The 15,891-nt window shown below is 36.3% G+C and overlaps 1 protein-coding gene and 2 pseudogenes across 1 annotated transcript; 2 read left to right on the top strand and 1 right to left on the bottom strand.

Moving 5' to 3' along the window:
* The first annotated feature begins 4,806 nt into the window (after positions 1-4,806).
* LOC149241296 (uncharacterized) lies at positions 4,807-5,244 on the top strand. Its single transcript, XM_089370499.1, has one exon. The coding sequence runs from the start codon at positions 4,807-4,809 to the stop codon at positions 5,242-5,244; it is 438 nt and encodes a 145-aa protein (XP_089226625.1).
* A 6,286-nt stretch (positions 5,245-11,530) lies between these two features.
* Positions 11,531-12,823, bottom strand: LOC149241297 (nematode resistance protein-like HSPRO2 pseudogene; annotated as a pseudogene).
* A 2,431-nt stretch (positions 12,824-15,254) lies between these two features.
* Positions 15,255-15,599, top strand: LOC149241298 (pectinesterase inhibitor 10 pseudogene; annotated as a pseudogene).
* Positions 15,600-15,891: the final 292 nt, after the last annotated feature.

A 15,891-nucleotide genomic window follows, 5' to 3' on the forward strand; every position in this document is an offset into this window, starting at 1 on the left:
TTAAGAGTCGTTGTTGTATGGTAGCTTATGATAAAAATATCTACGGTTACATATTTGTTAAGAGACTTGGTAAGAATATTTTTAAAGCGATATTGGATTGTAATGTGTGGTTATTGTTTTTTTTATCTAGTATCAAGTTTGAAAGGCATATGTATTTTTAGACAGATTAATCTTGAGGTGCGAGGTATAAGTCTTAAGATTACATTTTAAACATCAAATAAGATATAAATATAAAAGTAACTTAACTTATAAACTTGATAATTTGTAACTAATAAAAACAAAATCCGTTACAACTATTCATCAAAAAGTAATGTAACATTGATAGAATATAACATCGCATCCACATAAGGATTTAAAATTCAATGAAGATGTTGTCATAAACACAAATATAAATTTATGTATTTTTTATTCAAAATAGGTCCAACTATACATGTTTCTTTTTTACAAAATAGAACTTCATTTCCAACATAAATAATGACATCTCATGCCCATCAATGACATAATGGAAAAACAACATCATGATCGATCTACCGTATGGGTCTATAAGTCACCTTCGTCCCATGAGGCACTCCCAGGTGGATTTCCAAATTGATGTCTCTGCAAAAAATTACAATAATGAATTAGTTGTAAAAATTGAAAGGCATATAATCAATTTCATTAATTCATGATGATATTTTGATCAAATACTCATTCTCATCGCGAGGATTTTGAGGCAATGGAGAAGACAACCCTTCCTGGGTAGATGGCGGAGCACTTGGTGACTGATATAGGCATGGTTCAGGGGCGCTGGATAAAGGCATGGTGGATGTGAAATAGGGAAAAGGTAGTGGGTGCGGGCGACGATACACCCCCACCGGTTGTACAATAGTGGGAATCACTGTAGGCCGGGGGATTAACCTAGGGGGGGAAATTGGAATGTTAAGGGTGGACGATTGAAAAAATGAGAATGGTGGATGATTGAAGGGTAGGGGTGAGCATTGGGAAGGTATTACAGAGGTGGTTATAGGCATGGAAGAATTTATGGAGGAAAAAGGTGGTGGGTGTGGGCGATGATACATCTTAATTGGTTCAACAATAGGGGGGAGCACCCTTGGGGAGGATATTGGGGTGTTAATCGCTGAAGCAGTGTTCCCAATGCTAGATCTTTTTTCAGTAGCATGTTCATCGAATAAACGAATTCGACAACTTGGAATGTTGTGAGATGTGGGTCCCTCAGCTGTAACAATAAAAATAGTTCGTATAGTCATGCAAATGTGTTGAACATGATAATATATCGCATTTAACGTAAAACAATGCATAGCATGAAATTTCCATACCAATATTGGGTATAATAGAATCTTGAATTATCTCAGGCGCGTGGTCCACATTTCCTTGTTTTTGAGAAGATGACTCCAATTGTTCATCCATTCTTTTTTTCCTTGCATGAACTCGTCCAACCCTTTCAAATTGTAGTATATCTGTCCCTGACTTTGACTTGCGACCACATCGCCTCTTTTTATTTACTGGACTCAAGAAACTATGTTTTCTCTTGGTAGTGATCTTGGATGGAGTTATAGTATTGAAAAACATTTTGTTGTATTCTTGACATGCTTTGTCTACCAAGTTGTTCAATGCATATGCCTGTTCCAAATTTGTAGGTATTATGGATCTCAATTTCTCAAGAGTTGATGAGTTAATATGTTTCATCTCATCATGTTCAGAGAATGCACTATCTTGTCGTACATTGGTCGATTCAACATTGTATGAGAAATTCTCTAAATTATCAATGCTTATTTCATTATGATAATTCAGATTGGGAGGAGAATCAAAGCATGGAAAAAGCTCTGTTTGGATTTCTGGGACCAATATAGGTGTTTCATTCAAATCAAATATAATTCTAGGCCTTTCTGTCATGGGATCAGTGACACCAGGTGCTACATTTTCACCCAAAATAGTGTTACTCACTAACATCTCAACTTTCAATACATGTTTACAGATATTTCCATTTAGGGCCCAATTGCAATTGCAGAAGTGTAGATTAGAACCCTTATATATGACATTGTACCAAATGTCACGAGTATCCTTATTTTGGCTACGAACCCAGTAGTCATTACTCTTTTCATCAGGCACACAATCTTCATTTGGGATTTTCTTAGCTCTACACTTGGATGAATTCAGTTGTTCCTGTATTTTTCTGGGTCGTACAAAACCAGCTTCTTTTAAACGGTGCATATGATTGTAAAATAATACAACCTTTGTCAACAAAACATAGATTAACCAATCAACCCTTCTGTGGCATGCATTGTTCTTCTCACATAGGTACCTTTCCTTGATATACCGATGGTAAGATTCAATGGCGTTGTTCGTATCTTGATTTGAATGTGGAAAATTTCTGTATGCTTTTGCCCACATATCTGTAGAAAGAAATTTATTAGTTATATATTACTAAGTATACATATGACATGAAAAATAGAGTCATTATAACCACCAATAAGAAGCTTACATATTTTGTTGTTGGACAGCCAAGTATTTCTAAAATATTCCAAAAATCTTTTTTGTTCACTGAATTCTTCAAATAAGCTTTCAACTTTCTTTCGCACAGATTCATCATCTTTACACATGTGCATGATTTCACCTAATCCACGAAAAATGCGTATTTGGTTTTCCCTCCCTTTGACCTTGTTTCCAACATTTTTCAACCATGCACGACGAACATGCCACACACATAATAATACTTTGCACTTGATTGCAGACCTGCAATAACATAATTTTTAGAGAGATTATACATTAACAATATTTTTTATGCCTCTTATAAAAATAATAAACACATCACCTCAATGCTTCAATTTCAGCAGTAGCATCATCCGTGATGAAGGCAAGAACATGCCAATCTGGTCGCTCTTTGTTTCCAATTGCAAGTAAGGCCAACATCCATTTAGAAAGATCAGCTATAGTGTTGCGTGATGATATCACCCAAGCTATTGGAACCCCATTGTGATGTTCGTCGAAAACCATTAAGGTGTAATGTTGATACTGCATTACAAAAAATATGCATAATTATATTTATATAAGATACATGCATTAATATGAGGTTAAATAAATGAATCGGATTTAGGATAAATATGTACTCACCCCGTACTTATTTGTACTAAAGGTTGAATCCATTGAGATAATATTATTGTGAGAGTATTTCAGCATCATTGAACACATCCACTTTGTTTGTATGCCTATGATAAAAGGGATATTTTCAACAAGATCTTGTTTTTGGTAGAAGAAAAAACTCTCTGGGTTTTCCTTGTACCAGCACTCCACACTCTTTGGATCACTTTGATCTTTAACATACTCTAGCCTTATGATATCATTGTAAATGTTACTTATATCTTTTTTTGTCATGTAGGTATCTCGAGGTATCCCTGTGTATAACTCACCAGATCCATCCTTCACATCAGAGATGAACTTGTCCCATATCATTGTAACATTAAAACCTCTTTTAACGAAATGTTGGACTGTAGATCGCATATGCCAACTTAAATGTGGTGCATAATTGAATCTCACGGACCTTCCGATTGCATCTGTCCCATGACAAATAACATTGGATTCATCAATATGTCTACATGCAGTATATATTATTACAGCATCATCTGGTCTCATCACAAGTCGTCGCACAAAGAAGTGACATTGGCAACCAACTTTAATACTTTCATGTCGATTGCGGGTTGTCTTTGGATCTGATGATGCACTCCTAATTCTCCTTGTCGACTGTGGACCATATGAACACCAATAACTGTACGTAAAAAAATTACTGCAAATTAGATATAATATTTATGCATATTGAAAAAATTACACATATCTTGAAAAAGCATATAGAGACTCACACACTGTACTCCAAGAATGTTGAGTAATTGGTGACTTTGATATCCTCTATTTTGTTACTTCGATGATTCTTAAGAAGAAATTGAGTGGGTGCACTTTCATTTGATTCCTCTCCACTTATGAAATCATCAAGTCGACAATATGGAATAACTGCAACTTGGTCCCCCTCAATCTCTGTCCATGTTAAGTCTTCTGCTGAAAATTGTATCATATCTTCCGGGTCTTCAACTTCCAACTCGTTAATCCTCCCCCACTTATTCATTCTTAAAATACCTATACAAATTGCATTGAAAATAATTTAGTTTGAGTAAATAATATGGTCTTGATCAATGCATAGCGTACTAAGCATGGAAGTCTCATTTTTTAGTAAATATTTTATACTTTTCACGTAAACCACTTTGGGATTAAGTAATATTCAGGGGATCTTAGATGACATTGTACGATAACTAAGATCATAAGAAATTGGGTCATTAATAAGCTTAAATATCTCTGACAAATTTAGACTAACCCATGCATGACATATGAATTCTTTCTGGAGGTGGGGCCACCATGTTATTATCGAGGGGCGACTTGTGATGAGTCGCTGTGCTGGAATTGGTCAAAGGGAACTGCCTAACACTGACACATAAGATGGTGCGTTAATGGGTCCCTTCAAATAGGGATGAAAGGGAGAGACATAAAACCTATCCCCAACAAACCCCCAATATCAAGAGTAATAAGCTTGAAGATTACCGATGCTATATGAGAGACCATGCTCTGATCTGTAAGTTTATAGGATTTTGGCCATCCGAAAAGGATTTAACAAAATGGATTCAACAAAAGTGGAGGCCAAAAGGGCATATAGACCTAAAACTGGGAGCCAAAGGCTTTTTCACAGTCATCTTTGCGAACCTAGAGGATAAAGAAAGAACTTTTAAGGAGGGACCATATTTCATGAACAATGCATGACTGTTTATGAGACACTGGGAGGACAGATACAATCCGGATGAAGAGAAAATACTGGCAGCCCCCATATGGGTTAGACTGTTCGGATTACCAATGGAGTTCTGGGATCCTGAAATATTGGAAGGGATTGGCAACTCGATCGGAACCTTTGTAAAGGTGGCAGAGTCAACCAAAAGAGGGAAATACACATCTTATGCAAGGATTTGTGTGTATATGAACATAGCAGAACCCTTGCCGGAGTCCATAGAAGTGGAATACCATGATGAAATATGGCAGCAGCCCATAGACTATGAGCACATTCCCTTCAGGTGCAGAAGGTGTCATGAGTATGGACATCTATTCAGGGAATGCCCACAAAACCGACAAGAGGAGGCAACAAAGAATCTGACGGAGGAACAGGGGAAAGGAGAAGGATCGGAAAACGATGAGAGGGAATTCCAAGGTTAATAACAAATGAACAAAACAAGGCTCTGATGAGGGCAGTAACCATGGAAGAGGTAGAAGAGATCGTGATGAATATGAGCAAGATCAAGGCACCAGGACCGGATGGATATACGGTGGAATTTTATCAGGCAGGGTGGCATTTTCTAGGAAAGGAGGTCTTGGAGGCTGTAGAGGAATCAAGAATGAAGCAAAAGATATGGCCTGGTATAAATTCGACCTTTTTGACCCTGATCCCTAAGAATAACAATTCGGAGGAGGCGCAAGGTTTTCGGCCAATAGCACTGTGCAATGTCATCTATAAGATTATAGCCACTCTGATAGCGAAAAGGTTGAAGCCATTACTCCCGAATATAATTGCACCAGAGCAAACTGGCTTTGTGGAGGGTCGCCAAATACTTGACGGAATAGTAGTTACTCAGGAAGTGATAGACTCCTTAAAGACGAAAAAGCAGAGAGGGATGATGATGAAGTTAGATTTGTCAAAAGCCTATGATCGGTTGAATTGGAATTACCCCGGAGCGATTCTTGGAGCATATGGATTCGATAAGAGATGGATTGAATGGGTCTACAGTATGATTTCAACTACGAATTTCTCAATTCTGGTAAATGGTACACCAACGAGTACTTTCAATGCAACAAGGGGAATCAGGCAAGGAGATCCTATTTCTCCATTCCTATTTATAATGGCAGTGGAGGGTTTAGGAAGAAATCTCATAAAAGAGCTAAGGGAAAAGAGAATTAAAGGCATAAAACTATGGGGAAACTATCTGCCCATCACACACCAGCAGTTTGTAAACGATGTGATGCTATTTGGCGAAGTTTCAGTCAAAGAGGTGAGGAACTTCAAGAGAGTATTGGAAATATTCATGGAGGCATCAGGTATGGAAATAAACAATGAAAAATCATGCACTTTCATATTTAATACTCCTAATTCTATCAAAGCTCATCTTACCAGAACTCTAGGCTTTAGACATGGAGAACTACCTACTAAGTATTTGGGAATCCAGTTGGACATAAACCCTACTCGGATGAAAAACTGGCAGAGTACGTTGGAAAAAATAAAAAACAAATTGGCAAGTTGGTCCTTTAGATCCTTGGACATTGCAAGTAGGATTGTACTGTTAAAATCAGTACTGCAATCGATACCTATCTATCCTCTGTCCATTATGGCAGCACCCAAAGGAGTATGTTCAAGAATGAAGGAAATATTTGGGAAATTCATATGGGGCGGACCCAAGCAACAGAGGAAATGGGCTCTGGTTTCATGGAAAAATGTAACTAAAAGAAAAGAAGAAGGAGGTCTGGGTGTGAGAGATCCAGAAATTTTAAATAAGGTACTAGGGGCAAAACTTTGGTGGAGATGGGTGCAGGGGGGGAAATGATGTATGGAAGAGAATATGGAATCAAAAATATAATATGCCGGAAACAGTAGAGGGAAGACTGAGAGCTGAGGAAATCCCAAAAGGGTCTTCATTCTGGGAACTTGCAAGCCATAATAGGGACATAGTTAATAATCATGCCTTTTGGGAAATCCATGCGGGGAGCAATGCCAGATTCTGGGAGGAAGGATGGCAGCAGCGAGATAAATTGGCAAGGATACAAACCCTACAAGAAGTCCAACAAAAAGCGAAGAGGGCAGGATTAGAATATGTGAGGGATTACTGGAAAGAGGGAGAGTCCAATGATATATGGAGGGTTTGGAGGAGGCCAGAGGAATGGTATGAAAATATAAACCAGGATATAGAAAAATTATATACTAAGGAGGTAGAATTGAGGAAAATTAAAATCAAACCAGGAAGGGATATCCTCAGGTGGGGAAATCTATGAAAGGAACCTATACAGGAAAAGAAGCGTATTATTTAGCAACGAAACAGGAAAGGGAGGAAGGAGCTGTTGATTGGAGAGTAATATGGGAAGGCAAGTGGTGGCCGAAAGTAACAATTTTTGCATGGTTGGTGAGCAAAGAGCGGACTCTGACATGGGACAAAATCCAGCAAAGAGGCTTCTATGGGCCCTCAATATGTAGCTTATGCAGAAAAGAAGCTGAAACCCAAGAGAATATACTTAATAAATGTCCATTTGCGAGAATAGACTGGAAGGAGAAGGTCAAGCCAAACTTTAAAGGGAAAGGAATGAAGCTAGCAATGGGAAGCCATAAGCCAGTCGCTCATGCCAAAGGAGAACCTCAATAGAGAGATGTCATTGGCAAGTGAAGAGTGGTTCATGAAACCCACACAATATGAAATTGAGAAGCTTAGGGTAGGGCCTATGTAATGTTGGGCACGTGGGAGAACCATTGGAAAAATGACTTCCCTCAATGGCAACAAAGTCGCCCAAGATCGTATAACGTACATGAAGAAGAGACTGTGAATGACATGGAGAGGTGTGCACCATGCATATATGCATCCATGGACAATAGATAAGTGGATCATCGGGCCTCAATAATCTAAATGGAAGGTAAGATCAATGACCAATCCATTTCTATTTTGTTAAACCCAGGACAAACTACGTAAGCCCATAAGTGGTCGAGAAGAGTTCCTTACTCAGGACAATTGATAAGGAGTCTTGGCTAGTCCAATTGGCTATTGAGACCAGGAAGAAAGTGGATTATTCCATCCAATTCATGCCTAATAATGCTAAATGACATGCCCATTGTAATTAATTTAAATTTGTTGCCCATGGGAGCATATGACATCCTCATTAGGGTGGATTGGCTGATGCAACACCAAAAAAAATCATTTTTTATAGAAATTCGATCAGATTCCTTAGTAACAATGGGGAAAATACCATATTATAGGGGAAGATCAAGCTAGTGTCAATCAGACTAGTAACAATATTGCAACTTAAGCATTGTGGTCACAAGGGCTATATCCTATTCATTATTCACATCTCCAGTGGATCGAGAGGCAACAAGAATAACATGAGGGAACATCCAATTGTAAATTAGTATGTAGATGTTTTCCTAGAGAAGATCCAATGACCACCACCACATAGGGAGGTTGATTTCTTGATTGAACTCATGCCTGTGGAAACTCCTTATCAAATGAGCACGCTTGATTTAATTGAGTTGTAGCTAGACGAAATGTTGGATAAAGGGAACATTAGGTCAAGTGTATCACCGTGGGTAACATATCTGTGTGAAGCTTCATTATATTATGCACTATTGTTTGATGTGGAAGGTTGTCTTTTGAATTAGCTAACTAGTTCACGAGCCTTATAGGTCCGTTATCAATTTTCTCTTTTGCTCATATAATATGCTAAAATTAGATTTCTAAGTAACATTTTACTCAGAAATCTGCTATCTAAATTCAATTTAATTACCATTGATATTAACTCAACTATTTCCTAATGTTATTGGTTAATCATTCACCATTAATAGGCCTCTAAACAGAGCATGTTTTTGGTAATTATAATATCAGCTAGTAGAACTTAATATGGAATGTTTTGTGTAGCATTGTCTTGTTATTCTTAATATGAAAAAGTAAAGTATTTATGTATTCTTAAAATGGAATGTGTGTCACTTTTGTGGTGAGGAGAGGAATGTGTATAAAAAGAAATTACATACATAAAGCAAAATGAAAAATAAAGTGTCACTTTCCCTTTAAGTTAAGCTATGTGATTAATCAAACAAGGAAAATATTTTAGATTGTTTTGCGTATAATAAAAGGTCCTATGAAGACCTATTCGTCCTTTCCACTCTATAAGTAACTGGGCCTTGCGAAGATATCTTTTGTGACGGGTACTGGGGCTACGTCCCGAAAGAACTGGTGACACTTCCAGCAGCCAAAAAATGATGGGTACTGGGGCTACGTCCCGAAAGAACTTGTGACGCTTCCAGCAGCCAAAGAATGACGAGTACTGGGGCTACGTCCTGAAAGAACTGGTGACGCTTCCAGCAACGAAAAGAATCAACCAAGGTATTGAATGAGGCTTTAGTGCTTCCCACACCTCCACCTATAGGGAAAGATGCCCTAAAATTTGGCCAATAGGATACCTTCGTCTCACGGAGGCAGTCGAGTCTTTAGCTTCTTGGTAATCGGTTATCAGTACCAAGCACTATACAGGTTGGGTAGCCCCATATAGGACCGCACGCACTGAGCCTAAGCTGAACCCCCTCTGAATCGGGTCTCTGTGCTGCTTGGGTTGTCTTTTCCGTGGACTGATTGAAGGATTTGAAGCACCCTAAAAGACAACTTCTATGTTTCAAAATGTAACATGACCATGGCGGCTTATTGGATGCCTACCCCCAACAGTCCTAACCTAAACTATAAATTATTTTGTGGCCCATGTGGGGAAATTTAGTTTGTTCAAGTTATGATTGCTTTTACGTGTCTTCCTTCACTTATGATGTGAAAAATTAAGCTTAAATAATCTAAGTACAAAGGGTTTTTACACTTGATTCCCTTTGTTCAAAGTTTAGAGTAGCTTAGTGTGTGTAGTGAAATGTGTGTGTAAGTGACATAGTGAACATACAAAGTTTGTAGTCATGTGGATATTCGATGATCCTTTTCAAATTCATCTACTTACACTAAATTATGTTTGTTCCTTACCTACAAATAAAATAATGTGTGGTTGATGGGCCACTTACTTCCTTCCTATTACACTATGTGAGCCTAAAAAGGGAGATGAAAAACTTAGTGCTTTGAGAAAGATTTCAGAAGCAAGCCCAGGATCGTCTAAAAGACGCAAGGGAAGTAGGGGCTACTCCCTTTCTTTAATAACACCAGTTCCTAGTCCCAATGCTAATGAAGTAAAGATGCTTTGGTTAGTAAAAAATATGAGTGAATTATGGTCCACTTACTCCTTTGCTAATTAAACTATTTGACTTCGGTAAAATAGCAAAACAAATTGAAAAAATGTGTGGATTATGGCCACTTACTTTTCCCGTTATTAAGCTATGTGTGAAATGTAAAAATTTTAAAGTAAATGCTAAGTAATTGCCCTACTAACACTGATTATTAAAACAATCTGAACTATATGGAAAAAAATTCCAGAGGTGAAGGCAATTCACTAAAGGTTGCCAGTCACCCACGAAAGAAAAATTACAATGATTGTTTTTGTTCTTTGTAAACTGTGGGGTTAGGCTCTGCACAAGCGAGCGAACTGTGTGTCAATCTGCAAGAAAATGATAAGTGTTAAGCCAAATTATAGATATTAAGAGTGAGAATGATTATTAGCAATATGCATTATCAATGTTCTAAATTTAAAGTTATATGATTAAAGAACAACGTATTTTATAAATGATACTATACTAGAAATAATTTAACTAAAATTTACAATCTCATTAAAACAAATTTGTATTGAAGAACTAAAGGAAAAATTTATACCTTTACCATAAATTCAGTTAAATTAAATGACATCTTAAGCAATAACACAAGGCCATGTGCAAGAAAATTAAAGTAGAGTATAAAGAAGTATCAGAGTACTTTGTAAAATAAATGTAGAGATAAGAAACTATACTAATTATATGTTATTAGTCAATCTGAAATGCATTATCTAATATTTTTTCTCAAAACTTTGGAAATGAGTGGATATTTATGGTAGGAATGTAGCTTGAATATGATATAGATTTAATACATTAAATTTTTTATGATATATTCCATTAAATAAATTCAATAATCTAACATTATAATTATCTCAATTTCACACGGTGAATTAAAAAATCTTAAAAAACAAAAAATCTGATTAAAAAAAAATAATGCATCAAAAAAATTATGATGCATTCCATTAAATAAACTTAACAAATTATAATTATAATTATCTCAGTTTCACACACTGAATAAAAAAATCTTTAAAAAATATATAAAAATAACAGCATTAAACTACATTTCATGTTAAAATTTATAATGAATTATATAAATATCATTAAACTCATCATAAAATTTAGGTAAAGAATTAAAAAATTAAAAAAAGAAACAACTCGTAAAATTTAATAATTTTAATAATTACCTTTTAAATTTTGGACAATCTTTTACACTATTTAACGAAGGAGGAATTGCACACTATGAATCCTTAGTATCCTATCCATGTTGGAGAGGGAATAAAAAAAAAAATCCCAAATTTCTAGCACTGTTCTACTGATTGGTCCTACTGATGGGGATGAACAAAAATGAGTCTAATCCTATATCCAATATAATTCTATGTATAGTACTCAAAACTGTCAATGTAAAAAGTGTATGTATGAATTTGGGGTAATACATTGAAAAACTGAAGGCACTATTCTCTCTTGTACACTTCACTTGATTTGTCTGTAGATCTTCCAGTGTACCATCCACCATAGTTGTAACTTTTAGTGCCAATAGTAACCCAAAAATGTCTTTGCACCATCCACACTAAGGAAATAAGGTGGTTCAAAATATATATGACGTAGGGCATCACAAGCACCTAGATATGATGGACCCTTCATTTCAGTGCTACCCATGGTTGTTACTACCAGCTGCTGATATGAGAAGAAAAACCTTTTCACCGCGGCTTCTATTCCCTGAAAGGCCAACAGAACATGTATTGTTGCAACATGGTAAGCACCTGAAGTGTTATGTGAGCGCGGTCCATGTGAATGAAACAAATGCATAAGTGCCTCCTGGAGCCTTGGTCCACCCTTTGGATCAGCCTCAACACCGATGACTTTGGGCACCAGATGCCTTAGTTCCTTGCATGCATTTGTAAGGTCTCTAAGGGGGGCAGACTGAAGGCAATATGCGCCTGCAAGCGTACTAGTGCTGCGAATTGCCAATTGGTGTTTAAGGCAAAGGAAATCATCTGGGTCCATCACTAGAAGCAAATTCACAATTTCTGTGAGCATGTTCCACATCCTTTCAACCATCCAACAGTCTGTGGATGCTCCTACGAAATCCCCAGAGTCTATTCTTTCATATACTCTCTGCAACAATTCTTGGCCTACAAATACCCAGGCCTCAAAGATCTGGAGGACATTGCAAAGTTTGGCATCTTCTAGATTATGGAACTGTTTATGTTGTTTTAAAGAGTGCAAATATCTTGGCTTGCAGATTCTATCATATTCAAGAAGAGGCTTACCTGACATATTTGGTTCCCCCAGACCTAAAGTGAAGGGAGTCCTCTGCATATGGCCTTCAATGGCAAGCCATATTCTAGAAACCATAGCTTCAGCGCTCTTCCATGTACCCAAACGAGGAAGTAAGCTCTCTTCACTTGTTCTGCTAACCACAGGTAAAGCACCAGGTCTCTGCCATACGTCATGGAAAACTTTCCATGAGAGAACACCACTACTTACTGACAACTGAAGAGTGGGAACCTGCTTGTCATTTTCACAAATCATTGAAATCAACTCAATCTGGGAACTAATTAAGGATTCAAGCCTTCTCTTCCATTCCTCTTTGTCAATGTAAGTCCTTGTGTCACAGAGGACAGACGAAACAAACTGAAAAGTAATCTCCAATGACTGTAAGGCAGCCTTTACCAACCCCTCTCTAGACCAACCAGGCCATTCCTTGAATTTCCACATGGCACTGAGCTCGGGGAGATGCACATACTGCTCGTAACGCGCACACTCCATGGGGGAGGGATCTATGGATTCTTCAACAAAGGAAAAATAGGATGCCATTTTTTTACAGGACATATTTTTTCCCTGCAAACATAACGAGGAGAGTAAAGACACTAATGCTCTCCATATACCATAATCTAAAAAGAACAACATAATAATAGAATAAACACTAAAATCCATTTTAAACACTAAAATTTTGAAAACTGGAATAGAATAAAATGTTCTTAAATCCTTGATATATTTAAAAAGCTATATATAATACGTTACTGGACAAAAAACATATCTATTTGTTGCAACTCAACTTTTTATGTAGATGATAAAAACTCAACACATAAATAATGAAAAGAGTTAAATAATGTCAACACATAAATATATATTTTTCCAGTTAACAAAGTGAATAGATATAAGCTAAATATACGGTGGTTGGTCTGTTGGCACTTAAATTCTGAGCACATTACTGTTGCACATCCGGCAAGGACAAACTCTGTAAGTGCTTTCATCAACTGATTTTAGTCTGAATATCTAAAGTGTTAATATTTAATGTAAATAATGTCAACTCTCATTTCTTCCTATTTCCATGTGTACCTCATTTCTTTATTTCTCCATTTATACTTATTAGATCAAATTTATCTACTGTTTCCACTGTGCATATATACTCACAGTGTTAATAACTAAACAGATTCCTTAACAACAATATTCCACATTTATTAGACTATGCAATTGTTTTGTAATTTTTTACTATCGTTTTCCATTTCTCCATCCAAACAGATGACACCAGTTTCATCTACCGACATACACGTTTAAATGGGTACCCTGTAATTAAGATGTAAACCAGTGATTATTTAATGTTGGTTGCGTGATATGAGTTCATACAATATAGAAGACATTCTATTGCAGAAGTAGATATTAATCTATGAAGGAAAAACATACTCATATCACGCAACCAACATTATCAGATTTCAGAAACCAACCTAATAAAATGGACTTTTCTTTATACAGTTTTGTTTTGTTCGAGTTTTTTTGTGGATGGTGATGACATCATTTTTATTATTTAATTAAAAATGAACTTTTCTGTGTACATATTTGTGGTGATGACAAGCACAGCGTATCAGTTTATAGCTGTTCAAAAACCGTTTTAGAAATAAAAATAAAGTTCAAAACACAATAACAAAGCTTATCAGAGTATAACAATTTAAATCGTATGTGCTTTTCTAGACTCAAAAATCTCTTTCGAAATAAAAATAAACTGCAAAATATAATAGCAAGGCTTAGGAATAAAAGGACATGATAAAATAGAGAATGATTATGGCAGGCTCTCCATAAGTAGTGAGACAAGTATGAGAATGATGAACTCTGTTGAAAAATTCTTACATAAAACAAATCTTAAAAAGAAAAAGTGACCTCAAGCAAACTAAAGTAGAATAGTATACTCAATGAAATCGTGTATAGAGAGTTTCTGAACGCAATCAATTAGATGGAATTAACAGGCTCACGTTATTTCTGGTTTTAGTTATACAACTATATACAATTGATGAGAATGCCAAACTTTAATTGCTGTCACCATTGTTACAATACATTATAATTTTGACCTTTTATTGTTACCAGTCATACAAGTCCCAGCCTAATTACCACTGGTACTTGGACTACCCAGTAAGCTCTGATATGATATTTGACTAAAATTTGACTTCTGAACGCATTTGATTTGTATGCAGCGACTAAAAGTAGAATTAGTCAAAGACACTACAAAATCTAAATCCATTTATGAGGCAACCCTTGATTGGGCCAACAAAATGTGATGCATCTTTGGAATATAAATGAATTGAAAAATATGATGACAAGATTCCCTGATTAAACTCATTAAAAGCATTTCGACGGAAAGGTTTCCGGTTTCAATCCTGGACATAGAAACATTGATATTTTCTCTGGGTTTGAGCTGAGAGTTGAATAAATTATGATGTAACATCAGCTGCAATGCCTCTGCGAAGAAAGAACAACACTCATTCTCAGTATGCTCATAAAGCATAAAATACCCATTGTTTAATAAAAAGGCATTCCCCCAATATCGAAAATATGTTCCATTAACTGTATCCTTTCTCACTTTGTCTCCGTGACATCTAATGAAGCAAATAATGATACCCTTTATGAAAAAGTTATCAATGTGAGAGAGGATTAGTTTCACCGGGAGAGGATAAAGTTGTCAAAAATTGATTTATTAGTTAGTTTACTAATTCAATAAATAGTATATTAATAGATTCAGTAATTCAAATATATTTTATGTTACATATTTATTAATTAGTTTAGTAAAATATTGTGTTAATTCAACGACTTAAAATTATAAATTTTTTAATAAAATAATTTTAAAAATTAATTAAAAAATAGAAAAACAATTTATATTTCAATTTTTTAATTTCTCTCTATAAAATTTAATTGTGTTGATTTAACTTAAGTATTTTAAAAAGTAATAAATTTGTGGGGAGGGAAATGCGTCAAGATGCCCAATCAAGGGTTTGATCCATCCGATAATCATGCAAACCCTCGAATTGTGTATTGTATTGAGGATTTCGGGGACACCACGGGCGAGATTCATCAATCTCTGGCAGAGCTGAAGCACTTGAGGCGTAACACGTTCAAGGCTCAGATGAGCAACGTGGAAACGTGGATGAGCGCGACGCTCACCAACGAGGACTCCTGTCTCGACGGCTTTCAGCCTGCCAGTGGGAGGGTTAAGGCCATGGTCACGCCCCATGTGCAGAAAGTGAGTAAATTAATCAGTAATGCCCTTGCCCTTGTCAACAAATTTGTAGCCACTGGAGAAGAATTTGAGCTCGATGTCTGACAGCAGAAACCCTCACGGAGTTCTTTGATGTCGGTTAATATATATTTTCAATGTTAATAGAATCTGCGTATTAGAGGTTTCTCGCCATCTGTACCTTTGACATTATGCGAAATTTAGCATATTTTGAATTGTAAACTATATGTTAGGTTGATATATGAGCTCGATGTCTGACAGCAGAAGCCCTCACGGAGTTCTTTGATGGCCCTTGATATATATTTTCAATGTTAATAGAATCTGTGTATTAGAGGTTTCTCGCCTTCAGTACCTTTGACATTATGCGAAATTTAGCATA

The sequence above is a fragment of the Pinus tabuliformis genome, chromosome 8, assembly GCF_031772625.1.
Source record: "Pinus tabuliformis cultivar Carrire ecotype Pingquan chromosome 8, CPIR1, whole genome shotgun sequence".
NCBI classification, from domain to species: Eukaryota; Viridiplantae; Streptophyta; class Pinopsida; order Pinales; family Pinaceae; genus Pinus; species Pinus tabuliformis.

Excerpts from the sequence above, each read along its gene's own strand:
- LOC149241296 (XM_089370499.1), top strand. The coding sequence starts at position 4,807 with ATGAGACACTGGGAGGACAGATACAATCCGGATGAAGAGAAAATACTG.